We start from the raw sequence: 27,725 nt of genomic DNA, 5'->3' as shown, positions 1-27,725 counted from the left end.
AGTATATAGATTACAAATTTATTTAATGAATTTTGAACTTTTTCCCGAATCTCTAGCATTAAAATAACGAATTTCCAATATGGTAGTCTTGACGTCTGATAGGATGATGGTAGTAGAGGATTTAAAGTCTCTTTACGAAAGTTTAACATGGTTTATTGAAGTTATTGTTTTTTTTCATAAAATTAAACATTATTGCATCGATCGGGTATCAAACCGAGGACAGGAATCCATCGAATCAATACGTAAATTAATGAGTGATTTATTTAATGAATTTTGGAACTTTTCCCGAATTTCTAGCTAAATAATTACGGATTTTCAAGAAGGCGGCCAAATGACAAGATGGCGGGTGTCACAGCAATAATAAATGATTACTGCACTCTAGCGGGTAAGAGTTAAACTAACATGGCGTCAGCGTACTCTAGCGGCCGAAAACAAGATGGTGGTCTCCAGCATCGAAGACAAGATGGCGGACATGACGTCATACTAGGTGACGATATATATGCTTTGAAAAAAAGTGGTGGGGGTCAGTCTGCTAGCACCCACCATTGAGGAAGGAGCCTGTCGCCATTTTTAATTTTTTTTGCACTCACCGGGTTCGAACCGAGGACTCCAAACTCCGTGTCGTAAAAATATATTTTTTATAAGTATTTTATTAAAATTTTATTATTTGAATTTTTTTTATAATTTTTAAAAAAAATTTCATTAAAATCGGATAATAAATAAAAAAGTTAAAGATGGCGGCCGTAACGGAAATTGCAACGGTGACGTCATCATCCAATATGGCGGAAAACACATCGCCGGAATTTTCTAGAACACAATGACGTCATCCAAAATGGCGGATCCAAGATGGCGGATCCAAAATGGCCGCCGGGGTAAAGGTCAAGGTCAAAGGTCAAGGTCACATCCATCCAAGATGGCCGCCGTGACGTCACAATCCAATATGGCGGACAGACAATCCCACTCCTCAATCCTAAGCCAGAAGCCAGTCCTCGGCGCCCCTATTCTATACTACTAAGGACCCAAATTACACTCGCTTCTCTCATGTCGTTTAGCATTCTTTCTCAAGGTAAACACCTTGCTACAGTATCTACAGTGATGACGTTTTGATACAGCAACAAATCCCGTTTCAGGATTCATATTAGTTATTGAGACTAATGCCAGATGCAAACTAAGAGTTTTAAATTAGATATATTACTTAAATAGAATTTTTTAATTATTTCATCAGCGAGAATTAATTTATCTCATTCAAAGGTACTTGTTGCAAGTAGTTCTGCTTTTCAACAACAGATGTCGCCACATGTTACTTGCAGGTAAATAATATTTAGTTCTTTTATGCGGAATGCGGGATGCTCACTAACGATCGCAAAAGAAGGATGGCTTCGCTAGACTCCAAGGAGAAGGAAGTTCGTCCATCCTGTTAGTGCTTCTTAGATTTCTCAGAGATTATTTGACTGAGTAATGATATTTTTTTTTTTTTAAATTTCCACCTGATAAAAATATTACAAGTGCTGATTTATTGGCAGAATTTCAATAATTAAATGCAACCTTGAATCAAAAAAAAATGACATGACTCATTAAGTAAAAAATTCTTCATGCAGAGATCAATTCCTCATCAGTAACCAGAAGCACTCGGAGAAAACCATCAGATGTCTAGTCAGGAATAATCAGAAGCACCCAGAGAAAACCATCAAAATATTGTCAAGAATAATCAGGAGCACACGGAGAAAACTACCATAATATTGTCAAGAATAAACGGGAGCACACGGAGAAATCCACCATAATATTGACAAGAATAATCAGGAGCACACGGAGAAAACCACCGCAAGTTTTCTTTGATATCATAAAATTTCAGGGAAAAAAAAAATAAAAAATAAAAAAAATAAATAAAAAATTAAAAAAAAATTAAAATAAAAAATACATAAAATTCTGGCTTGTACTAGAACACTATCTTTGTTCAACAATGAGAAGTTCACAAGCTAGCAGAATATATTTATGTATTTTTTATTTTATTTTTTTTTAATTTTTTATCAATTTATTTTTATTTTTTATTATTTTTTTTCCCCTGAAATTTTATGATATCAAAGAAAACTTGCGGTGGTTTTCTCCGTGTGCTCCTGATTATTCTTGTCAATATTATGGTGGATTTCTCCGTGTGCTCCCGTTTATTCTTGACAATATTATGGTAGTTTTCTCCGTGTGCTCCTGATTATTCTTGACAATATTTTGATGGTTTTCTCTGGGTGCTTCTTATTATTCCTGACTAGACATCTGATGGTTTTCTCCGAGTGCTTCTGGTTACTGATGAGGAATTGATCTCTGCATGAAGAATTTTTTACTTAATGAGTCATGTCATTTTTTTTTGATTCAAGGTTGCATTTAATTATTGAAATTCTGCCAATAAATCAGCACTTGTAATATTTTTATCAGGTGGAAATTTAAAAAAAAAAAATATCATTACTCAGTCAAATAATCTCTGAGAAATCTAAGAAGCACTAACAGGATGGACGAACTTCCTTCTCCTTGGAGTCTAGCGAAGCCATCCTTCTTTTGCGATCGTTAGTGAGCATCCCGCATCCCGCATAAAAGAACTAAATATTATTTACCTGCAAGTAACATGTGGCGACATCTGTTGTTGAAAAGCAGAACTACTTGCAACAAGTACCTTTGAATGAGATAAATTAATTCTCGCTGATGAAATAATTAAAAAATTCTATTTAAGTAATATATCTAATTTAAAACTCTTAGTTTGCATCTGGCATTAGTCTCAATAACTAATATGAATCCTGAAACGGGATTTGTTGCTGTATCAAAACGTCATCACTGTAGATACTGTAGCAAGGTGTTTACCTTGAGAAAGAATGCTAAACGACATGAGAGAAGCGAGTGTAATTTGGGTCCTTGTCAAAAACCATTTCATTGCAGTCAGTGTCAGAAATCCTTTGGTAGAAGATATTACTTGGATAGACATTACAAGACCTGTACAATTAAGATGAATAAAGATAACGAAGACTGGGCTACAACATCGCGGAAGAGGAACGAAGGCGAAAAAGCTAATGCTAAAATTACTGATCTAGATCAAGATAATAATTTAAAATTTAAAACAAACGAAGGAAGTTGTAACCACATTAGAAATGAAAATATATTTACTCCAATATCTAGTCGTCTCCATGAAAATGTGAAAGATGGAGAACCACCTGAAGCTTACAAGGTCGAAGACTTTGATGAATCATCTGAGGCTGGCATGATTGAAGATTGTGGTGACACATCTGAGGCTGACATGATTGAGTACTGTACTGAAACACATAAAGCAGGCAAGATCGAAGACTGTGATGGCAGTCTGAGACCAAAACGATGGAAACGACGTAATAAAATAAATTATCCTGATCAAGTTTGTGGTGCTGACATGATTGAAGACTGTGGTGACACATCAGAAGCTGGCATGATTGAAGATTGTGGTGACACATCTGAGGCTGACATGATTGAGTACTGTACTGAAGCACCAAAAGCATGCAAGAGCGAAGACTGTGATGGTGGTTTGAGACCAAAACGATGGAAACGACGTAATAAAATAAATTATCCTGATCAAGCTTGTGATAATCACTGGCAAGATGACGAAAGTGACCTTGTGGTTGGTGTTAAAACGATAGACACCAGAGATAATATTTTTTATAAACATGCAAGGATGATGAAGGCAGCAGAAGAGATTGATTATACCTCATGGGAAGATCCTAACATATTGGTTAACAGGCTACGACTACTACATGGATCGCTTTGTGCAGGAAACTATTCGAACATTAAAGAAATATCCTTCATACTCAAAGAACTGAGGGAAGCTGGCTACATACAATAATGGATTAAATTAAATGTATGTGTATAAACTTGAAGATAAATTAATATATTTTCTTTCCAGATGGAAGCTATCATTTATCGAAATCTGATTTCTAAATAAAACTTATAACTTAAAGGTGTAAAAAACGTTACCACTGCCAGTCAAAATGTATACTGATAAAGACATGTTAGTAATCATGCCAAGTTCGATAAAAGTAATAGGAATCAGTTGGAACCAATTGAAGATGGAGCTCTTGGAGCAATTGGAGCCTTTTGAAGCATTTGGAGTCTTTTGGAGCTGTTGGAGCCATTTGGAGCATTTGGAGCCTTTTGAAGCATTTGGAGCTGCCAAGCATTTGGAGCCATTTGGAGCTGTGTTAAGCATTTGGAGGCTGTTGGAGCATTTTGGAGCTGCTGGAGACATTTGGAGCTGTCAAGCATTTGGAGGCCGTTTGGAGCATTTGGAGCCATTTGGAGCTGTGTTATGCATTTGGAGCTGTCAAGCATTTGGAGCCATTTGGCGCTGTGTTAAGCATTTGGAGGCTGTTGCATTTGGAGCCTTATTTGGAGCTGTTGGAGCATTTGGAGCTGCTGGAGACATTTGGAGCTGTCAAGCATTTGGAGGCCGTTTGGAGCATTTGGAGCCATTTAGAGCTGTGTTAAGCATTTGGAGGCTGTTGGAGCCATTTGGAGGCCGTTTGGAACATTTGGAGCCATTTGGAGCTGTGTTATGCATTGGAGGCTGTTGGAGCATTTGGAGCCTTTTTTTTGGAGCTGTTGGAGCATTTGGAGCCTTTTGGAGTCATTTGGAGCATTTGGAGCCTTTTGAAGCATTTGGAGCTGTCAAGAATTTGGAGCATTTGGAGCTGCTGGAAACATTTGGAGCTGTCAAGCATTTGGAGGCTGTTGGAGCTGTTGGAGCTGTCAAGCATTTGGAGCATTTGGAGCTGCTGGAAAAATTTGGAGCTGTCAAGCATTTGGAGGCCGTTTGGAGCATTTGGAGCCATTTGGAACTGTGTTAAGCATTTGGAGGCTGTTGGAGCTTTTGGAGCCATTTGGAGGCCGTTTGGAGCATTTGGAGCCATTTGGAGCTAAGAAGTAGTCGTTGTACGTCTATGCAGGGCTAAATTTTTATAAGATTGCTGGCTTTCGCAAGTGATTCTGTAGTAGGATAGAAATTGTGTGATAAATATTATGTTTGTAAAAGACTTTTAGGTGTTTTATTCCTCGAACCTTACACTTTTCTGGTACTTTTTTAAAATTAAAGTTGTTTTGTATCGACAAGGGATCGAACCAAGGACCTTAGTCGATCTAATCAATCAGTATATAGATTACAAATTTATTTAATGAGTTTTGAACTTTTTCCCGAATCTCTAGCATTACAATTACGAATTTCCAATATGGTAGTCTTGACGTCTGATAGGATGATGGTAGTAGAGGATTTAAAGTCTCTTTACGAATGTTGAACATGGTTTATTGGAATTATTATTTTTTTTTCATAAAATTAAATGTTTTGCATCGATCGAGGATCGAGCCAAGGACTGGAGCGGATCGAATCTATATGTAAGTTAATGAGTGATTTATTTAATGAATTTTGGATTTTTTCCCGCTTTTCTAGCTACATTATTACATGATTTCAAGATGGCGGTCGAATTTCATGATGGCGGGGGCACCTCGGTAATAAATGATTACTGCACTGTAGCGGGTTAGAATAAAATTATCCAGATGGAAATGTACTCTATAATACAAGTACACACACAAGATGGCGTACTCCAGCAGGTGGTATCCTCTGGTAGCGTGTACTGAACATAAAATGTCGGATCCATGATGGTCGACAAGGACAAAGTCAAATTTCAGGGACAAAGTCAAATTCCAAGGTCAAGGTCAAATTTCAAGGTCAAGGTCAAATTTCAAGGTCAAGGTCAAATTTCAAGGTCAAGGCAAGGTCAAATTTCAAGGTCAAGGTCAAAGTTCAAGGTCAATGTTCAATGTCAACAGTTGAGGACACAAGTTTAGTGACCAGATAATTATACTACATGGTATCGGCACACTCTAGCTGACGAAAACAAGATGGTGGTCTCCAGCGGATGAAGACAAGATGGCGGACATGATGTCATACCAGTTGATGATATATACCTTGGTACTGGTGGTGGTAGATCAGTCTAGGTAGCTTTCATGGAGGAAGGATCGACCGTTTACTCTCGCCGGGAATCGAACCAAGGACGTACATCGATATAATCAAACAGAATTCAAATACGTTAATTTTTTGATGAATTTTGGAATTTTTTTTCATTAAAATCGGATAATAAATAAAGCTTTTCAAGATGACGTCCAAATTTCAAGATGGCGTACATGACGTCATACTAGGTGACGATATATTCTTTGAAAAAAGTGGTGGGAGTCAGTATGCCAGCAGTCACTGTGAGTGAAGGATCGGTCGCCATTTTTTAATTTTTTTGCCCTCACTGGGTTCGAACCGAGGACTCCGAGCTCCGTGTCGTAAAAGTATATTTTTTATAAATAATTTATTAAAATTTTATTATTTGAATTTTTTTATAATTTTAAAAAAAAATTTCGTTAAAATCGGATAATAAATAAAGATTTTCAAGATGGCGGACGTAACGGAAACTGCAACGGTGACGACATAATCCAAGATGGCGGTCATAATCCTAGATGACGTAAGAGGCTTATCGGAGGCTGTAAACAAGGATGCTTAAGCCTCTTTTAGGAATTTGGGTTCTTTCTAAGACAAAATGACTTTTGAGGATTTTCGAAATCCTAATTTTTGAATTGAGGAATTTTTTGAGATTTTTTGGCGGAATTTTTTTCACAGAAATGTAAATTTTGACGAATTTTGAGGAATTTTGGGCAATTTTTGCCCAATTTTGGCGGATTTTGGCGATTTTAGAGGACCAAATTCAAGGTCAAGGTCAAAGGTTAAGGTCACAACCATCCAAGATGGCCGCCGTGACGTCACAATCCAAGATGGCGGACACCGGCACCGGCACCACACCCAGAACCCGTGCGCCCGGGGCCCCATTCCTATACTACTCTTCGACTAATGAACAATCGCCTCGATATTAACTTATTGCAACCTAGAAATAACATGAACGAAAAGTAAATATTTGCTACATATTGCAACTTTAAAGAAAACTAATTGCCGATACTAAATTGTGATACAGAACACAGAAGTAAATGTTTACGCACTTGATCAGCACAAATTATAAAAAAAGCCACAATAATGACCATTTAACTTGCTGGGACAGCTGCTAAAACTACACTTCAGGCAAAGCTTCTGTGGTGGGAATCGTAAAAGAGGCGAAGCTAATTTGTAGCGTGGAAACAAGGGAACAGTTTTCCTCACCCGGACGAGCAGACGGTGCCAGCAGACCGAAATTATCGGGTTATTATCATCCCCTTTCTTCCCATTCACGCGTCCGGCAAACAGCAATGCATAGCGAGCAATAAACATTCATGATTTTTAATGGGTGCTGCAGCGAAGCGTAAAACTACCATGTAGCGCTCTGGCTTATCTTGATTGCCAATAATGTTTTAAGCGCGCATTTTCCGTTTCTGTGAACGAAGCACACGGATGACGTAATGGTTCAGATTGATTCCCGTGCTGGGGGACGGCCTCAGGACGTTGGGAATACTCTGTTGTTTTTAGGATATTTTTATGATAGTAATTTTTATTTGACTAGATTTGTTTAATATAAAATATTTTATTTTAGTGTTTAAGTTGTAACGTATGGTTAAGTTGGCAACTTGCATTGAAAGTTATTTATTCTTTGTTTTTGTGTTTAATATTTTTATATTTGCTTAACGGCCGTCATTGTATTTTATCATTAATATTTCAAGTGTTTTAAGAGACTTTAGTTTGTATTTCACTGGGGTACTTATAACGACGTGTATAAAGAAGTTCCGTTGCTGGCCGCTAGGGAGTGTTGGCGGGCGAGGGCGTGTGGTGACGTGAGCTCTGTGTACCCGCCGAGTGAAAACCGGTCGGGCGTATCTCGCGGCTTGAACGACGTGTGTTTGTACGGTGCTGCGCGGAACGAATGATAAAGTTGTGTACCGGACTTGCTTGCCTGATGTGTTATTCGGGGGATGAATCCACACGGGGTAAAAGAAACGTATGTCGCGGGAGGTTTCGCGGGTGCACGATGGTCGGTGTCATTGCGCGGGTCTGGGGCTCGTGGGACTACCTTGGAGAACGAGCCCACTTGCTCGATTAAGGGCTATTCCCCTTATGTCGTCCAGCTGATATGCAAGTAAGTGGTAAAGGTCCAGCATGTTCCCTTGCCTCGAGTGGAAGCGGTCATTTTCGACAGTGACTCTTGTCATAACTGTGAGCCACATAAGTTACGTAAATAAGCGCTAGACATAAAACTTTGCAATCCCGTGTTTTGGATTTTGATATATAGTGTTGCGGGAATTTTTAGTAACTTTTAAATACGCTTGGACTGAAACTGAAATTTAACCAGTCCCTTGGAATAAAACTGAATCGGCAAGTACAAAAAAATTTAGCTTTTGACCAGTGGAAATTAGTAAAGTAAGTAAGACCCGGGTCAAAAACTTTGGTGCACGAGAACAGTGTGTAAACGAGTTTATGATTATTCCCTAAGTATTTTGTATTATTATTTTAGTAGCCATTAGTGGTAGCCTTTATAGTGAGCAATCAATAAGCCTTAGTCGGGGCTAAGTACGAAATACTTTTCTAGTATAATAAATTTATTGCGTGTATTTAAAGTTTCTATTCGCCTTAAAAAAAGTTTGTGATGAATGACCCCAGTGAAATAAGTGAGTTGTATTCAAAGCTTTGTTTTACTTCGTGCAATGCATAGGCGGGTGTGTGACACCTGAAAATGTACGAGCCTGTTCAAAAACTGAAAATCTGAAAAGTATTACAATTTTGCCATTCTTAAGTTTTCTGCAAATATTTTTTAGTTATCTCTAACATGGTTTCCTCGTAAAATAACATGGTAAATAATTCTCTGCTGTTGACATTGAGGACATCTGCTTTAGGAAACGCCTTTTTGCCCTTTCAAAAAAAAAGAATTTTTGGCATTTTTTATTTTTTGACGTGATAACGTCTTATAAATCGATGAACGCCGGCTGCACGCAAGAAAAAGCATGACTCATTGTCACGTTCCGCCTGAGCCGAGCATGCAAGCGAGAGCGCGGAACAAGCGATAGAGAGGCACGATCGGCCTAAGCGTTCGGCTTGTGACGCATCTATCTCTCTTCCACTCCATCGGCCGATGCGTCCGAGTAGAAGAGAGACAGCGGCAGCACACTACCTACACGTGAACTGTTTTGTCAACTGTTTATAAAGGACGTTATCACATAAAATTATCGTCCGTAAACCGACTTTACAGACAACCCTCATTTTGTTTTTAATTTTGCGGTCCAGCAGGTGTCCAAATTTTACCGTCTTGGTCCTGAGTGGCAAGGGGTTGCAAGATTAAAGATTTCTAAAAGATCTTTTTCCAATAGCTGTAATGATAGGTTAAAAGGCAAATATTTTATCGATACAGTTGTGTAACACACAACGAAAATATAATAGGTCTACAGTACAATGCGCATCACGTTTCTGCTATAGCCACTAGTAGTAGAGTAGAAATAGAGAAAAAAACACCTGAACGTGAAACTAATTACCACAAAGACTTTTTTAATATTTTCTGAATAAAAACAGACCAAATAACAACATGTTAAAAATATACATTCATATGTGACTGCAAAAAAAAATTATTCAAGAATTACTTCATAGTAACAAAGAAGCGCTGTTTCAATGATATGTCATGTCTAAGTGTTCTTAAGCTATTTAAATAAAATTTTAGTAATTACTTTTGTATAAAATACACCAAAGAACAAAATATTAAAAATGTAAATTAATATCTGGTTAAAACAAATTAAGCACATATTACTTCATTATAACAAACTAGTCAATGTTTCAATAACATAGATACTAAATCCAAGTGTTCTTCGGTTTAAGGAAACAAAATATTTAAAAAATATTAACCTTTAATCTTAACATATATTACTAAATATCCAGTTCGTGATATTCACTTTCATCATCTTTTCCTGCTGTGTTTCTGCAATCTTTCCCGCAACATTTTTTGCATAGTGATGTACATGAGAGTCCATATTTGCGGCACGTACAACTAATATTATAACATGGTTCATCAATTGTAACTTGACAGGAACAATGTAGCATATTTAACAGACTATCTGGGGCAGAACTAATACATGACATAATTGGCTGAAATTCTTCATTTACCTTCTGCCATCCCCATAAAGAAGGATCTGCTGCTGTCGTGTCTAGCGTTTTCCAAACAATGCATTGCAAATGCACTCGTAGCAGATGGTATTTTGCTGCATTTTTGGTTGGAGGTAAACGGGAAATATCGAATTCCTTCCTTCTTTATGTAATGGTCATAACGAAGCGTATTCAAGGTGCATGAGTTAAAATTTCCACCATACAGTGATACAATAATTTTGCAACCAATGTCTACCAATTCATCCCTACTCACATTTTTTTGAGAGCCAAATACAGAACCCCAATTGCATAATGTATCCAACTTGCAAATATGTTGAAACACAAAAGTTTTACTTTTACCAAAGAGCGCACTAGTAGTGTCGCACCCTGTTAATGCATGAGCAAAAAGTATAATCTTGCAACCTTCTTTGCCAATTGATTTTTGCATGCCTTGAATATTACGTACATGATCATTGTGTGTGGCAGACTGCATTGAAATGTTTTTCCTGGAATGGTATAGTAGCAAGACTAAGATATCGGTATCATCTGCTACCTACTACAGTGGTGTGCCGTTCTTCAGCAATATTTAAAGCTGTTTTGACAATTAACGTGTCTGCATCTGCATCTGCATAATTTACAGAATGTCCTTTATCTTGAAAATACTGTCCAAGCAAATTGATAAATCGTTGTTTATTTTCCTTGTTGGAAAGAAAGGTTTCTTTTTTGATAATTACAGGTGAATTTTCATCAAATATAACGGCAACAGCTGACTGCTTCACTCGTGATTTGTGCTCCATATCTTTAGTACTTGGTGTAAGATAACCATCAAAAACTATAGTGGCTTTTTCATACTGCATGGCAACGTATGATTCATACTGTCTTATCACATCACCAAAAGTGCCACTTTTAGACCATGCTAATTTGTGAAGCAATGCCCCACCATCAAGGACAAAGTATGTACGTTCATTTGTCTGAGAACGTTCGATTGATGTATAGCAATACTATCAAGTGCTCTTGCTAATGATGATTTGTCAGTTTTTCTCATTAACTGTGTACTTGGATCAAATAATGATGGTGGTACAGTAGACAGCTCATAACTGAAGTATTCCCTTGCATCGTTTGAGGTATTATCCAAGGAGAGGCAAACGAGCATCCTTTGAGTCAGAAGATGAGTATCAATATGCTGGGTTTTGCCAGCAATGATAATACCCTTCTTCAATACTTTCATAGTCACGGCTTGTTCGGATTTTAACATGGTCACATTTTTGAAACACTTTCCAGTAAGTTTGTCTTTAATGTTTCTTCCAATAATATCAGCATTTTCTGCAGTCACTCTGTTCTCACTATATGTAATACTACTGACAATATTCCGTAAATCAGAAGAATAACAATTATTAAATGGATTGTGTAAATTCAAAAATTCCATGATTGCCTTCATATCTTGAAAATCCCTCGCCATCCTGGCATCAGATATTTCTGTATGTTGCTCACTGCTAATACGAGAAATGCCTGTAAGCAAACTCATAGCATATGCTATTTCACTACATCTTGAATGGCTCATAACCCATATTGCACGTTGACTTTCTGTCATACCTCCACCGTGAGTTATGCCTGAACGACTTTTAGTACAGCGCATTAGTGTTTGTTCAATACACATATCGGTCCAGACACCGGCCCATTTCCTTTCGTGACTCCTCACAGTAAAGTGACCATCATTCAGCATTTTGAATACTTCTTGATTTGTTTCTTTCAGTTTTCTCATTTGTTGTAGGTATATGCGTGCACATTTCGCATAGTTATTATGGCCAAAACTAGCAAAAATGGGAAGCATATGTTCTACTGCCTGTAGGTGCATTTCAAAATTCCCTGTTCACTCTGCCCAAATAAATGTCTTTACTATGCCTACCATGTTCAAATACAATATCCAAAGTCTTGGAGTGCGACTCTGCGATTTCAGAAGATGTTTCCTTTTTTCTATAAGCGAAGACAATTTCAAGAGAACAGTTGATGAAGTTACTTCCTTCAAATCAATTTCGCCTCTAATCATTTTATCATGAAGTTCCATCAAATAGTTTAAGTGTAGGTCTCCATCCATTGGTACTTCCATAGGTTCACACGTATTGCTACTTGATGAGCGATCGTTTGCATTTGTGTCAGCATTGTCTTCAATTTGTGAACTGCAATTCAATATATCTGCAATTATTAGAGCTGTCAATGCTGAAGAAATGAGGAAATGCCCTCTAAGTGCACGCGAGTAAGCCTTCCCAGTTAACATATGTGGCACTGTATTTGTAGCATTTACAGTCTGCAAAACTTCTTCAATGCCTGATCCACACATCAAATCACCAATATTTCCTATAAAAGACATTAGTGTGTGAAATCCACCAAGTCGAACCACCATGTTATCAAATTCACCTTCATTATTGGAACAAATTACTTCCATTGCCTTTATCCACAAACATTGATCAAATGTTACGATGGGAGTAGCTATATTCAGCCTTCTTGCTTCCTCACATACAAACTTCAATGTTGTATACACACAACTGTGAGATGTTGGATTTAAGTCAATCATTGGTAGGAAAGAAGTAACTGTTTTACCAGAAAACTCACCCACAACAACAGTTTGCATAAACCCTAGCCATCCTGGACGAGGTTGTCCAAATAATTTACTACAGCTCCACAAAACATCAAGCATATTATTTTGAATAGGTTCATAAACCAAACTTTCAAATTTGAGTTAATTCGTGGTTGTAGAATTCGGGGACTGAATGAAGTGTAGTGGTATCTTCGCTTTTCTTGAAATTTCATTTGCAAGTTGGTGATTTTTCAGTCGTTTAATTTGTTCTGTTAGCAAATATGATGCATTACCATATTCTCGAGATGTGCACATTATAATACCCATTCCATGAAAAGTGTTATGACCATCCAAGGTGACTATGTTGTGGTCAACATTATCAGCAACCCATTGGGGAAAGCAGCCTAATGGTATCACATCTACATTCCTTTCCTCCATAACTGAAGACTGTAAGAATCTTTGTACCTCATCATACGATACACTTAATCCTAGCCTATACAGTTCATCAATAAGTAAACGAGATCCAAAATCTCTGTGAATCTGTACACCAATGCCAAGAGGAATCGGGCATATGAAAGAACGAGGCCGGCAAGCTTGCATTATAGCCTGGCCTATCGCAGCTTTCTTTAAATCACTTCCAGTCTTAGTCATAAGGGTATCCATAAATGTCTGTAAGACAGGTGGTAAGATTTTATTGTTTTCTTCAAGGGATGCAGTATCTGATGCACTAGGATACAAATCCATACTGCTACACAACAAATTAATTTCACTTTGAATCAATTTTGCAACTGATTCGATTATTCGAAATTTTTCTTGATTAGGATCTGCCAGTCTTGTCTGTTGATGGTAATCCAAAATTATGTCTGAAACAGTTCTCCCAAAGGTTACAATATTCGGTTTCCCATCTTTAGATGAAATTTTGATTTCATTCCCAAACCACTCTTTCAACTTTTTCTGGAGGTGACGAGGATTGTAAGGCTCGTTTCCTTCTGGCAAGAAACCCTGTATATTTTTCGCTAGTTCTTGAACTGTCATTGAATCTTCACTATTTTCTTGTAACCATTCACATAATCTTACAAAAGCTTCCTGCTTAACAGTGTCATGAGGACGTCCCATTGATGTAGAAACTTCTTCACTCTCTTCATGTCTGTATCTAATTGCAATGGAATCTCCTTTCCTAAAATTAATACTGCTTACTTAGTGATACTTTGCTTCTGCAGCAGGTAAGTCAATAACAGACAGTAATCTGGCATGAACATTTGCTGCCCACAAATCACTTCTAGTATTGCATATCTGAACAATAGTCTCTTGAAACTGAAAAGTACGCACAGGTATAACTGCAGATTTTTTCGATACTCGCTATCTGTTATTAAACTTCCACAAAATAAACAATTGTCTTTGAAACTGAATGACTGTACACTTCCACGCAACAGTCTTGAGCTGGTCGAAGCAGTCGGTTCTTGTACTGTCTTCTTTTTTGCATCACTTTTAATTTTTAGTGGATTGATATATACACGTCTACATTCACTATGTACTTTCACAATACCAGTAGGCATAGGATTCAAGAGTTTATGTACTTTATCTTCTCGCTGTATGCTAGCATTTATAATGCCCGCTAGACCTTTAGCAGTAAGTTTCACACATGCAGCACCATCACCAAGAATGTCGGAGCACAAGAAACAGTTTTCGTCATTCATTTTGGAGATATAATATCTTAGAATTTTTCAGATGCAGATGCCATCAACCTGAAAAGAAAGAACAAAATAAAAAAAATCTGCATGCTCTTTACACAAGTTATGATAAATACAGACCTAGACAATAATGCAAAAAACTTTTTTTTGCACAGTGATATTCATGTATATTTTCAGCACAGAATAAGCGAGCATGTAAAGATTAGTTTAAGACCAAAAACGTTTTTGTGGGAATTAGTTCCACCTTTTTTTTTATTTCTACTCCACTATAGTTGAAGTCGTCAAGTTGGTGAAGCCGCGTGTGGCAATATGAACCCATATATATATATATATATATATATATATATATATATATATATATATATATATATTCACTTTATTGAATATTGGGGGATTTACTAAGCCTATTGGTGTGCCAGTGAAACTTTATGATGGTGAAACTATTCTTGAATACACTTGGTGAACCCGAATAGTCTTAACAAGGCATAGTCGCAACTTTATAAATCCTTATAATTTTTTAGCCAAGAAAATTGAGCTGGAGCAACTATGGTGTCAAAGATATTTAAAATTTTGTCAGTTGTCTGCAACATTACGAACGCGGTGCTATTATTATTTTTTAAACTAAAAGGTGCATTCCAACAGATGAATAATAAAAAAATGGTTTTTGAAGTGAAACATTTTTGCCCAGGGGGTAAACAGTTTCGAGCATAACGAACATTCCGAACCCATGAGGATAAAGTGGTAGGGGAATCGGCTGAGGAGGGGAATAGTTAGGTACGTGGTAGGGGAACCTATAGAGTAGACGGCCCGGAAAGATAGAAATGATGCAGAATACTTGTGCTCTTGCGCTATTGCGATCTCACGTACTTGCGCACTTTCATGTGCACAGTTGTTTCTTGGGGGTGGACATCGCACTATCCCCACTCCAGGGCCGTAGGCGCGGTGAGTGATCGCTGGAGCAGCCTTGAGCGGGCTCCACGTGGTGGCGTGCGGCTCAGGTTGAACCCTGCCATGCTGCAGGGATAGGCTGGTTACAGCGGTAGGGGCCCATCTGCGCCTGACGCCACCCCGACTTTAGGGAGCATTTGGGCAGAGGGCAACAAAACGGGGTTTGAGCTTATTGTTGTGCACCGTGCTACGGGCCAGATTCTAAAGAAAATATTGTTATTATATGTATGTATTAATAATTTAACTGCTTGTGTAAATCAGTTTTTTTAAACAGTGTTATGTGAGTATGGTTTTAGCTGTGTAACTAAATTGTTATGGTGGTTTAATGCTTTTTACGTTTTATTTTGACATAGGTAATTGTCACGAATTAAAATTGGATTAATTAAATCATACACCGGTAGTATATAATAGCTGGTACTGGCGATGGGTCCTGGGTGTGGTGTGAGGTGGGGTCAATGACCGACGACCTCTGACATCACGCTGGCCATCTTAGATTCGAAATTCCTCAAAATTATCTCAAAATTAATCAAATTTCTTAATAATTCCTAGAAATTTCACTATTTCGAGGAATAATTCCCGTTGTAAGGGAAAATTTCCCATTTTTATTTCATAAAAATCACAAATTTTAAATCTTCCCATTTAGGCTTAAATTCCCGATGGGCAAACCTCCGATAAGCCTCTGAATGGGGAGCTTTGACATTGACTTTGTCCGCTCGCACCATCGCGGCATGGCACTTTTCGATTTTGCCCGCCATATAGAAAATCCGTATTTTTTTAAGCGAGAAACTAGGAAAAAATTTAAAATTAATAAATAAATTTAATAATATAACAAAATGGAATAAGTTCATAATCAAGGATGGTGGAATCCTAAATGGCTGCCGTGGTCAAGGTCAACACCACGATTCGGCTCCAGGGCAAGGGCCGTCTAAGCTACACTCCCAACACTAACTTTAAAATGTTATTTATTAATTATTTTATAATAAACAGGCAGCATTTAATAAAAGTAGTATTCAACTGATTGATATTATTAAGCCTGCGTTGACTTGACATTCGTTTGATAACCAAAATTTAACTTTTGCCAGAAAAGTTGCAAAGAAAATTATTTTTATTCTTAACAAATAAAAATAAAATTTTCCATTTATTAATGATAGATAAGTAAATAGAATTTCAAAGCTTTTAGCTATTTCTCATGACATTGATTAATAAATAATTTTCGCAGGCTTTCACAGCCATTGCTGAAGTAGCTTGGCTTCTGGGTTGTATCCGTGTCCTTGCGGCTACAACCCAGAATCCAAGAAACTTCATTGATTAATTAATTTACTTTTAAAATTACCAATTTACTATCTGTGTTTATATCAAAACCTTATAAATGTTTAGTATTAAAACAAAACTAAAGAAAGTTATATCTTAAACGGTTTTATTTTAAATAATTCATAAAGAAACTAATGGTAAACACACTCTAAATAAAACTTTGAAATGTGACAGCATAGCATTAAATAAGCAGTATTTATTGTAATGTTAAAGAAAGTTTTTCTTTCTTCTACACTATGCAAAACTTAAAAAATACCTCCGTGAGAACCATACTTATTTCATTAAATTACCTCCATATCATTGTACTGTTTTAAGCTTCCATGATTTGCATGTCAGTGAAATTTACTGTTATAAGTGATATACAATTAATAAATATGTCATTATAAACCACACATTTAGCTCATATATTTATACACATATTTGTTAGTTATATAATTGATTGTAAAATGTTTGTTTTTCCAAAACTATTCTTTTAGTCTAATAAGATATTTTAATTATTTTTCAGGCCATGAAGATTCTGTCAAAAAGGAAGTTACTTAGGAAAGCTGGAGTGTTTGGTAAGAGAGTTCAATTGGTTTTGTTGCACAACTAATTTTAGTGTAGTTTTATTTATATATTTAAAAAAGTAATATTTTTTTTGTAAAAGTCAATAATTATTGTGAAAGTAATTCAAATCTTTTATCTGTGTGCTTATTTTTTGTTTCCCAGTTGAAAGGGTATTATACTGCACTAGTATTATATAGCCTACATTTAAACACTCCATTCTACGAATGGTTTGCAGAATAGTAATTCAGTAATTATAGTTGTTTTATTAGCGATAAATTTGGACCTTCATACATGTGTCTTCATTCAAGTATCAGAAAGAAAATATAAACCGTTACGTTTCCAACATCCATTTAAAAGTTTATCAAGGTCGATAAAATATGGGAGACCTAGAATATTGTAATTAACTTGAAAAAATAAAAGAGCGCGCAAATTTAGAAATAATAATTTTTTATTAGATGCAAACCTATTTTTAAATCTACTTTGACCTAAACATGATAAAATCATTACATACTAATAAATCTATGTTGCTAATTGGAGAGAGATATAGAATGAGACTGAATTTGACTGAAAACTACGGCTGCTGGTTTATTTCGACAAAATAAGTTGTAAACATCAATATGACTTATGGTCTAATGTGTTTCACTAGGTTGGTTTACGTCTTTTAAGTTGGAACTGATATTTTTTTTGTAAATAATAGAGGAATTATTTAAAAAGAAACACTGAGCATCTGGTTTATGTTGTCGTGGTTGACACCCCCTGTGTCACACCACCACAAGTCAGACACCCGTCTGGGAACAGCCTTAAACACTCCAATCTTTTTCAAATTATTATTTTGCGCGCTGCTCCAATAAACGAGTGCCCCAAAATTCTTAAGTAAATTATTCAAAGACCTTTTGGAAAAGGAATAGAACAGAGTAATAGTATTTAAAACGAAAAACACGTAATTACTTGCAATGCCAAAAACTTTAATGGGACTACTTGCGCATGAACATGGCAGGCAATTTAATTGAAGACAAAATCTCAAAAAGATTACAATAATACCTATAACCTTTTGCCCTATAGTGCTACAGAGGCTTTTAATAGAGCCACGTTTTAGTATATACCAATAAATAAATAATGTAATAAACCCATAAATAAAATCAGACATTGATGACAAGCAGCTCCAAATATATATATATATATATATATATATATATATATATATATATATATATATATATATATATATATATGTATGTATATAAATAATGAATTACAATTCTTTTTAAATAAAAGTTAATAAAAATAAATGTCACTCTAAAATGTCTTAATTACACCCGGGTGATTTTTAATTTTCGACGCTTCGCGGCAAGCATGAAACAAGGTTCGTTAAAAATGGGTACTACGATGGAACATACACTCGAAGTTGTGGGCAGGGTCTTTTGGCAGAAGTTATTTTTTAGATTATTCACTCTTATTTTGGCAAAATCCAAATCAACGCCCCGGGGTTACAGGGGCAAAAGTTCGGAGCCGGAATCACTTACTTGGATGAACGATGTACGTCGAATCACACCCCGGACCTCCTGGCCCGGAGTTTAGCGGGCTGTAATTTAGCAGAGGTGCTAAATGCTTCATATTAACTCTGCATTCAACGGAAAATGTAACGTGAACTCTTCTTCTTCTTGGCAGCACCCGTGACAACGTAAGTATTCCCCAATGCTCAATACACGTCAGCTGATTTTATTTAAAAAGTATTCGCGAGCTTGCCCCGGCCCAATACCACGAGCTATCATCGCGCCCGTTACGCCCGAAGCGCACACGCGCCACACGGCGATCAGCTCACGACTCTCGCACAGCTCATTCTGTCCCCTCTTGACGTATTTCCGCCACCACCTTATAGCCTTGAAACAGTCCATTTGCATGCTCACGGCGGGGAAGCGTCGCACACAGTATTTTGATTAAAAGTCCAAAGCGTTATTATTAAATATTAATAAACTAAACCATTAACGTAAAAAATAACATAATATAAAAACATATTTAAAAATAAGATTTACAAAACTAATAACAAACCAATACTTTCTTTTAAAAAAAGGAAAGGGGCAAATATTAAAACTAAAATTACGTAACAGCTGAAGAGTATCTTCAGTTTTAAGTGTTCCTATCTTATAGTTCACCTAAACTGAAAAGTCAGCTAGTGTAATTATGTAAATTATTAAATGTACTTAATAATTCCAGTTTCTCTAGCCTTCCTCTATCAGTTTTAAGAATTGTTTTTAGAAGTTTGTGTCTGAGAATCAAAATTACAGTGTGTCAAAAGTATATTAAATGCTAATTTCGTGGCTAGACCTGGTAATGACGTGTAAACAAATTCCAATGTAATATTTATATTTGCGTGTAAGGTTTTGTGCAGACGGTGACAATATACTTCGACAAACACAATATTACAATTTATATAAATATCTTAACTAAAATAGTTTATGTTAAGATACAGATGGAATTTGTTATGATTCTCGACTTCAAAGATTCAACCAATTCTTTCATTAGAGTAATTTATGTTAAGGTTAAAATGTTAATCAATTGTATATTATTTATTTTAAAACTAGCTTCAGTCCGCAGAGCGTGGACTACTGGGTACGTAACTTGCAGTACCCGTCAAACAAAATAGCAACATGTTCTTTGTAACACCCCTCGTGCCTCAAAATTGAATTATTTTAAAAGGAGCCTTGGAAACTTGCTGGATAAAAAAGTTAAATAAATTGAATTACCAGAGGCGACACGAGGTGGGGAACAAACAAAATTTAGGAACTTCCTGTAACAAGCAAGGAGGAAGTGGGTGGATCGTTAAAATCAATAAATAAAAACTACACGATTAACTTGATCTATAGTTTCCCTGTTTTATTTGCCCTGGTGAAGTATTTTGTTTCCATTATTTTACACACAAAAGGTTTTAACAAGTTTCAAAGATTAACAAAAAGAGAAACGAAAATGGGCTAGCCCGCGATTATTTAAAACAATTTACATTCTTAGTTTGAAATATAAACATTTGCATTATAAGTTTCACACCCAAAATTGGATGGATCCGATGATTACATTGATAATTAGTTCTATTTGTTCTTGAGAAAAACACTGGTCGCTGGTGGGTTGGTCATCCGCTTAAGATAGTTCGTAGCTAGGTGAAGGGGAAATTTTGAATTTACATTACCACCCGGGGTCTTCAAACGATCACGTCGGGTAGTCGAAAAGTTTCTTCTAATGTGACCCACGTAACAAAAAGGGGGGGGGGGGGGGCACGAGATGGGAGCAATCAATCTCTCCCCGTCATCGACCCTGTCTGCAACAGTCCAAATCAAAACTGATTAGAACTTGTATACAGGCAGTCTATGGGGCAGAAAATGCCCAAAAAAAAATTTAAGGGGAAAAAAAGGGGGTCGCGAATTATCACTCACCAAAACAGGGGAGTTGCCCAGCACGCTGTAGTCATGGAGTCAGCCAGGGTCTGGAGCTCGCGAATTGCGCGGCAGGACGCGGATGATTTCTTCATTTCAAAAAAAAAATTAAAAGCTAAAAAAAAAATAACTATTACATTGCAGACGGACTAAACTACTTGAAAAAGATTATAGGGATAGCATCCCTCAATTAGGCGACTACATAGTCGGTTGCGGCCGGATGGAAGTTTTGCAAAGTCTCGTCGACTCGCCGATAATCAAACGGTCCGTCTGCAGTCGCGGCGCGAAGTGTCCCGCGGAGAAACGCGTCTTGTAATTAAAAGTGCCCGCCGGCTCTTACAGGTGGGGGGTCTGGGCCGCCGAAAGATTCCGAACTTGCCCGAATGCGGGCGAAAAAAAAACTCTGGCAGGAGTTTTGAAGTTGGCATCACTGGGCGACAGTAGAGCGCTCTGTCGGGGGGGGGGGGGGCTGAGTTGAAAACAATCGACTCGCCGCTGGCGTCCATATAACTCAAGGGGGAGCAGGTGCTGCTCTCTGGTGCCTTAGAGGGTAGGCTAGCGGAGAAGTTCGCGACTTGGTCGCTAGGCAGCGCTTGTGCTCAGTTTTAGCGCGCACGTTTTTTTGAAGAGACCTTGGGAACGGTCACTGGTGCCCAGGGGGTTACGACCGGTCATTGGTCTTACTTGGAACGGAGAAATGGGGGGGGGGGGGGAGGGTAAAAGTGCAACGGCGCTGAGAACAAGCGTCCCGTCGTGGCTGCAGAGGAGCGAACATAACACTAATACGTGATGAAAAAGGTCAATCTCAGCTCGTCTCTGAGAACTGGTCGCCTGCAAGCTACAGGCTTGTCTATGCAGTTAGAGTCACGAAGAGAAATGATATTAGGCTTGAGGCGTGACTGAAGGCGGGGGAAATGGTAAGCTGTCTGCATGTCAGGGATTAGGCCAGCAAAATATCCGATACGCTGATGGGAAAGGGGCTTCAGAGCACTTAGACAAAGTTTAACTCAGAGGAGTACACCAGACTAACAAATTAAAATTACACTATAGTAGAGCAAATAAAATTTCCACACAAAAAAAATTTAAAATCATAATAAAAATTTAAAATATATCGTGTCGAATTTACTAATTAACGGCACATACTTCCCCCCCTGAAAGACGGAGTCAGGGTGGCCCACTTGAGCCACCAAAAACCTGGGTTCCAGAAACTTACCCTGTACCAGGATCTACTGTAGTAAACTACTTACATATAAAAAAAATATCTTGATCAAATCGAAGGTATATTATAATTAATTAATTAACACTTAACGATGAATGAAGTAATGAGGAAAGTTGATCTCAGATGTTGAGAATGGTGTCACGTGACAAAACTCTAAAGATGGGCACTGTGAGGCGGGCCGAAAAGCACTGAGGCCGAAACATGGGAAATGCGTCCTTGAGCACTCAGTGACTGATGGGGATTGTAACCCCTGTAAATGGGTATGGTAACCCGTAACTTACAAAATATATTTGGGAATAGAACCCCTGTACAATTGTCTTTCCATAAAAGGCCGAAGGCATTGGGACTTTGCCCTGCACAATCAGGCCATGGAGAAGACGGTCAAATTTGCTGCTTCCCCGAAGGTAAAACAGATCCTCAGTCCCAGAGTGACACAGGGCCTATGGGTAAGATTCCCTTGGCGGGTTTTTAAATTATTGGGGTTGGAACCCTAAAAAACCAACAATCCGTATGAATGAATGAGTTTAAAAAAAAATTAAATATTCGACAGATTTAGAAATTTTAGCGCATACAACTCTGATGTTCAATATAACTAACTAATATTTATTATTTAAAAGTTTTCTGCAAACAAAACAATAAATTAACGACTCTTCGCACTCAAACTTAAATTATTTAAAGAAAGGTAAAATGCAATAAACCAACAATTATCAATCAAAAGGGTTATAAATTATCATGGAGCGGTTAGATCTTCCATGACTGCTGATAGGTTTCACACTGCCTGAGAGGGGGTTTGAACATAGGCCGTCCAAAGGTGAGTGCTGGGGATCTAACCCAGTAACACTCTATGGTCATAGGATTTTTCACCTAGAGGACCGAGTCTCGGCTCGTTGGCTCGTAGGACCCTTCTTTTGCGCTGCTCGTTGGCTAGCTTGACCTAGCTCCTATTTTTTTAAAAAAAAACACATAAAAGAAACCAGTTTGCCGTCTGGAAGTCACGTAGCTCTTAATTAAATAAACAATCTCATCGATAGCGATGTAAAAGAAATACAGCTTTGGGGGTAGAATGCAAAGGAAACAAAAAAAATGGCTAGATGTGACAGCTTCTGTGCTCAGAATCTATGTACGTCGCTGTACATCACATGTACGTACAAGGAAAATAAAGAAATAATCACATAAAGGTTTTAACGCTACGTCAATTTAAAACAAACTACGAACATTATTCTTGCTTAATTTACGAATTATGATTATTAAAAAAAATTGAACTTAATAAAAAATTAAATAGATAAAATCGTCGAACAAAATTCATGAAGATTAAAAAAAGAACTGTCAGAGAAGTATTACTACGTTAAAAAAAAATAAAACAATTTACGTCAAGCAGCTTGTTCAAGACTGAACTTACATATGGAAAAATTAAAACTTTAAGGTATCTTAAATTACATAGAGTGGGCTAGCCTCGAGACAGGATGCTTAAGCGTACCCAAATTAATTTAGTGGACCTCTCGTTGGAGGTTGAAAGGATTTCACCTCTCTCGGTGATTACTTTAAACATTACAATGAGGCTAGTCACCTCGTAGGTACTTAATTTCGGGAAATACGTATTTTAATATGCTTGATTATATTATTATTATTTTATTACTATATAATGTTTTCAAGTATTATTACTTTAATAATGTAAGACGTGAAATTCTTATAAGGCGAATGTCTTTCAGTATAGTTTGAAATCATTATTATGATGGGGGGGGAACCCTTGATATGTAAATTAAAATCTATATTTAAATATTATGTGCGTGTTTATTAGTAATGGCGTTAGTAGCCTAAAAAAGTACTCTTAACTTATAGTTATTTGTTCATATGTAAACTTAATAATTAAATTTAAACACATTTAGCTGACTACTGCGGGACAACAGTGGAAAACTATAACTTATTTGACTCTCAGTCATAAAGTAACTACGGCGGGCGGAGATAAACCAAGCCCGGCGTCACGACAAAGACGTCAGCTGTGGTCACCCCTCGAAGATAAGCGGGCGGCAGAGGCCGCTCGAGGAAGGAGGGGGGGGGGAGGAGGAAAACAAACATGACAGCTCCCATGTGGCTGTCGGGAAAAGGATGTGAGCGGAACAGATGCTCACGTAAAAATTTGCTATGGTCCAGGATTAATTGGACAAAAACAAAAAAATATACGTCGCGGGCATTCGTCTCGCGCTACTGGGAAAGTAAGGGTCCAGGTGAGATTACAGTTGGACACCCCTACGAAGGTCGTACAGGGCGCACAGGTCGCTGAACGGAACTCGACGCGACAACGCGCGCCGTGAGAGATAAGCAGCGCGCAGGAACGGGGGAGGGGTGGCTACGACCTTGTCAACAGCACGTTCGGTGACGCGCGGTGGGGAGGACAGCTGGCTGGCTGACGGACGTCTCGCACGCTACGCGCTAGCCTAAGTCCAAACGGAAATTTAACTCAAGATAAATTTTAAATTTTTTTAACTCAATATAACTACGGGGTGTACCAGCGATCAGTTTACAATATTATTACAAAATTGCTATTATCAAAAATTAATTCAAAAATTTTTTTTTTTACTTTTATTTTTATTTTAGATATGCTTATATTATTCAGGTATGCTTATAGACCAAGGTAACCATGCTCTGCTACCAAGTTGTAACACCCCTCGTGCCTCAAAATTAAATTATTTTAAAAGGAGCCTTGGAAACTTGCTGGATAAAAAAGTTAAATAAATTGAATTACCAGAGGCGACACGAGGTGGGGAACAAACAAAATTTAGGAACTTCCTGTAACAAGCAAGGAGGAAGTGGGTGGATCGTTAAAATCAATAAATAAAAACTACACGATTAACTTGATCTATAGTTTCCCTGTTTTATTTGCCCTGATGAAGTATTTTGTTTCCATTATTTTACACACAAAAGGTTTTAACAAGTTTCAAAGATTAACAAAAAGTGAAACGAAAATGGGCTAGCCCGCGATTATTTAAAACAATTTACATTCTTAGTTTGAAATATAAACATTTGCATTATAAGTTTCACACCCAAAATTGGATGGATCCGATGATTACATTGATAATTAGTTCTATTTGTCCTTGAGAAAAACACTGGTCGCTGGTGGGTTGGTCATCCGCTTAAGATAGTTCGTAGCTAGGTGAAGGGGAAATTTTGAATTTACATTACCACCCGGGGTCTTCAAACGATCACGTCGGGTAGTCGAAAAGTTTCTTCTAATGTGACCCACGTAACAAAAGGGGGGGGGGGGGGGGTGGGGCCACGAGATGGGAGTAATAAATCTCTCCCCGTCATCGACCCTGTCTGCAACAGTCCAAATCAAAGCTGATTAGAACTTGAAAACAGGCAGTCTATGGGGCAGAAAATGCCCAAAAAAAAATTTAAGGGGAAAAAAAGGGGGTCGCGAATTATCATTCACCAAAACAGGGGAGTTGCCCAGCACGCTTTAGTCGTGGAGTCAGCCAGGGTCTGGAGCTCGCGAATTGCGCGGCAGGATGCGGATGATTTCTTCATTTCAAAAAAAAATTAAAAGCTAAAAAAAAATAACTATTACATTGCAGACGGACTAAACTACTTGAAAAAGATTATAGGGATAGCATCCCTCAATTAGGCGACTACATAGTCGGTTGCGGCCGGATGGAAGTTTTGCAAAGTCTCGTCGACTCGCCGATAATCAAACGGTCCGTCTGCAGTCGCGGCGCGAAGTGTCCCGCGGAGAAACGCGTCTTGTAATTAAAAGTGCCCGCCGGCTCTTACAGGTGGGGGGTCTGGGCCGCCGAAAGATTCCGAACTTGCCCGAATGCGGGCGAAAAAAAACTCTGGCAGGAGTTGTGAAGTTGGCATCACTGGGTGACAGTAGAGCGCTCTGTCGGGGGGGGGGGGGCCTGAGTTGAAAACAATCGACTCGCCGCTGGCGTCCATATAACTCAAGGGGGAGCAGGTGCTGCTCTCTGGTGCCTTAGAGGGTAGGCTAGCGGAGAAGTTCGCGACTTGGTCGCTAGGCAGCGCTTGTGCTCAGTTTTAGCGCACACGTTTTTTTGAAGAGACCTTGGGAACGGTCACTGGTGCCCAGGGGGTTACGACCGGTCATTGGTCTTACTTGGAACGGAGAAATGGGGGGGGAGGGTAAAAGTGCAACGGCGCTGAGAACAAGCGACCCGTCGTGGCTGCAGAGGAGCGAACATAACACTAATACGTGATGAAAAAGGCCAATCTCAGCTCGTCTCTGAGAACTGGTCGCCTGCAAGCTACAGGCTTGTCTATGCAGTTTGGGTCACGAAGAGAAATGATATTACAGGCTTGAGGCGTGACGAATTTACTAATTAACGGCACATCTTTCAATAGCAAGTTCCATCTATACTGTCTTATGTTATTAGGTTCGGGATCGCGATTCCGTAATTTAAATGATAAATCTAAAGATGAACAAGTACACGGGCTTTCTATACAAAGAATACGTTTGATAACAAAAAAAATTCTAGTTCGGTGAAAATGTTCGTCTTGTTCAAATCGTCGTTAGTGAGGATACTTGTTTAATCAGCGAGTCTTCGGGTGATGGGGTAAGGGACCAAACCTTGCTGCAGAATACCCACGAGACGTGTAGGTTCTCGGAGGATCCTTGGTTCGCCTCAGTCAGGACTGCGAACTTGGTGTTGCTCCTCTGGTCTCTAGCGTGCGGCAGGAATACGCGCCGTCACGACTCCATCCTTCGGGCTGCGGCGGGAACTGGGCTGGACTGCACGACGGTCATCCTTCCCGGGCTCGAACTGCGACTTTTCATTATTCGACTGAATTCTTCTTTCTTCAGGATGATCAACGACATCTTTTCTTCGTAGTTTCAATACAATTTAAATTTATTCGACGCTCTCTTGAAATCTGGATATTCGTCGCTCTCTCTTATTAAATAATGGTTTGAATTCTTGACGTTTGAGTTTTTATCTTCGTTGATTCAAATTAGTAATTCCCTCGAAATCTGATTCAATATTAGCATTAATAAGCATTTTCAATTCTTCTAGGAATAGTCAAATTATCAATTAAAGTCGAAATCGTTGCGTTTTTAGATGTTGCCTTCATCGAGTCTCAATTTGTTCTAAAGAATCTTTTTCCCCGTTACTAATAATCGACTCCTTAAAGCTGTTGATAAAACAAAAACTATTAAATTTACTACCAATTACTGTCGTTGTTCATCTTTAAATTAGTATTAGTTTCAAAAAAATACTGTTATACTAGCTTTGACAATTATTTAAAATAAAATTTAACATAGAGTAATACATGTACAAAAAGATAACCAAAGAACTTTAAATCTGAATTACTCATAGATGACAAAATGTAAACATGCGGAATAAATTGTAATTAAACAAAATACATACTAAGGAAATTAAATATTTACTTTCTATAAAGGGTATATATTGCCTTTATATAGCCATAATTCAAAATTACTTAAAATAAATATAAAATCAAGTGGCCATGCCGCCTATGGCCACAAATCTCCCCGGCCAAAAAAAGAATCTAAAAATTGTAACTAAAATACATAATCTTACAGCTACCTAAGTTCCACAAAAGTCTTGAACACTTAAAGCAACATATAATAAGGCAAGTATGAAAATTAGAGTTCGAAAGGAGAGTATTAGAAATAGTCTCAAAAGTCTCAAGGCACATTTAGTATGCTTCACAAGATAGAACAACACGTAATTAGAAAACACTCGTGGAACAGGTACAACTATGGTAAACTTAAATCAGTAAACTAAATAGAAATTTAATAAAAATTTCCAAAACTTACATACTCATTTCCTTTTACCACAAAATTTCTTAAGATGCGTAATATGAGCTTTTCGCACTCTGAACTTATTTCCTACTTCTTCAAGCAACACTGTTGCTGGACCTAGAAATTTCTTATAATAAACGGCCCCCCATA

General features: G+C 37.7%; 1 protein-coding gene across 6 annotated transcripts in view; it reads left to right on the top strand.

The window, feature by feature from the left end:
• LOC134529434 (calcium/calmodulin-dependent protein kinase kinase 2) overlaps positions 1 to 27,725 on the top strand; it is a 466,877-nt gene that overhangs the window by 347,954 nt on the left and 91,198 nt on the right. For all 6 annotated transcript variants that reach the window (XR_010074576.1, XM_063363521.1, XM_063363520.1 and 3 more), the window contains one exon: positions 17,118 to 17,169. Coding sequence is in view for 5 of the 6 variants with exons in the window: in XM_063363521.1 (XP_063219591.1) it covers positions 17,118 to 17,169 (52 nt within the window). In the remaining variant the exon portion in view is untranslated. The remainder of the gene's footprint in view (positions 1 to 17,117; positions 17,170 to 27,725) is intronic.

Source organism: Bacillus rossius, chromosome 2, assembly GCF_032445375.1.
Source record: "Bacillus rossius redtenbacheri isolate Brsri chromosome 2, Brsri_v3, whole genome shotgun sequence".
NCBI classification, from domain to species: Eukaryota; Metazoa; Arthropoda; class Insecta; order Phasmatodea; family Bacillidae; genus Bacillus; species Bacillus rossius.
This window is presented reverse-complemented; position numbering and strand designations above follow the sequence as displayed.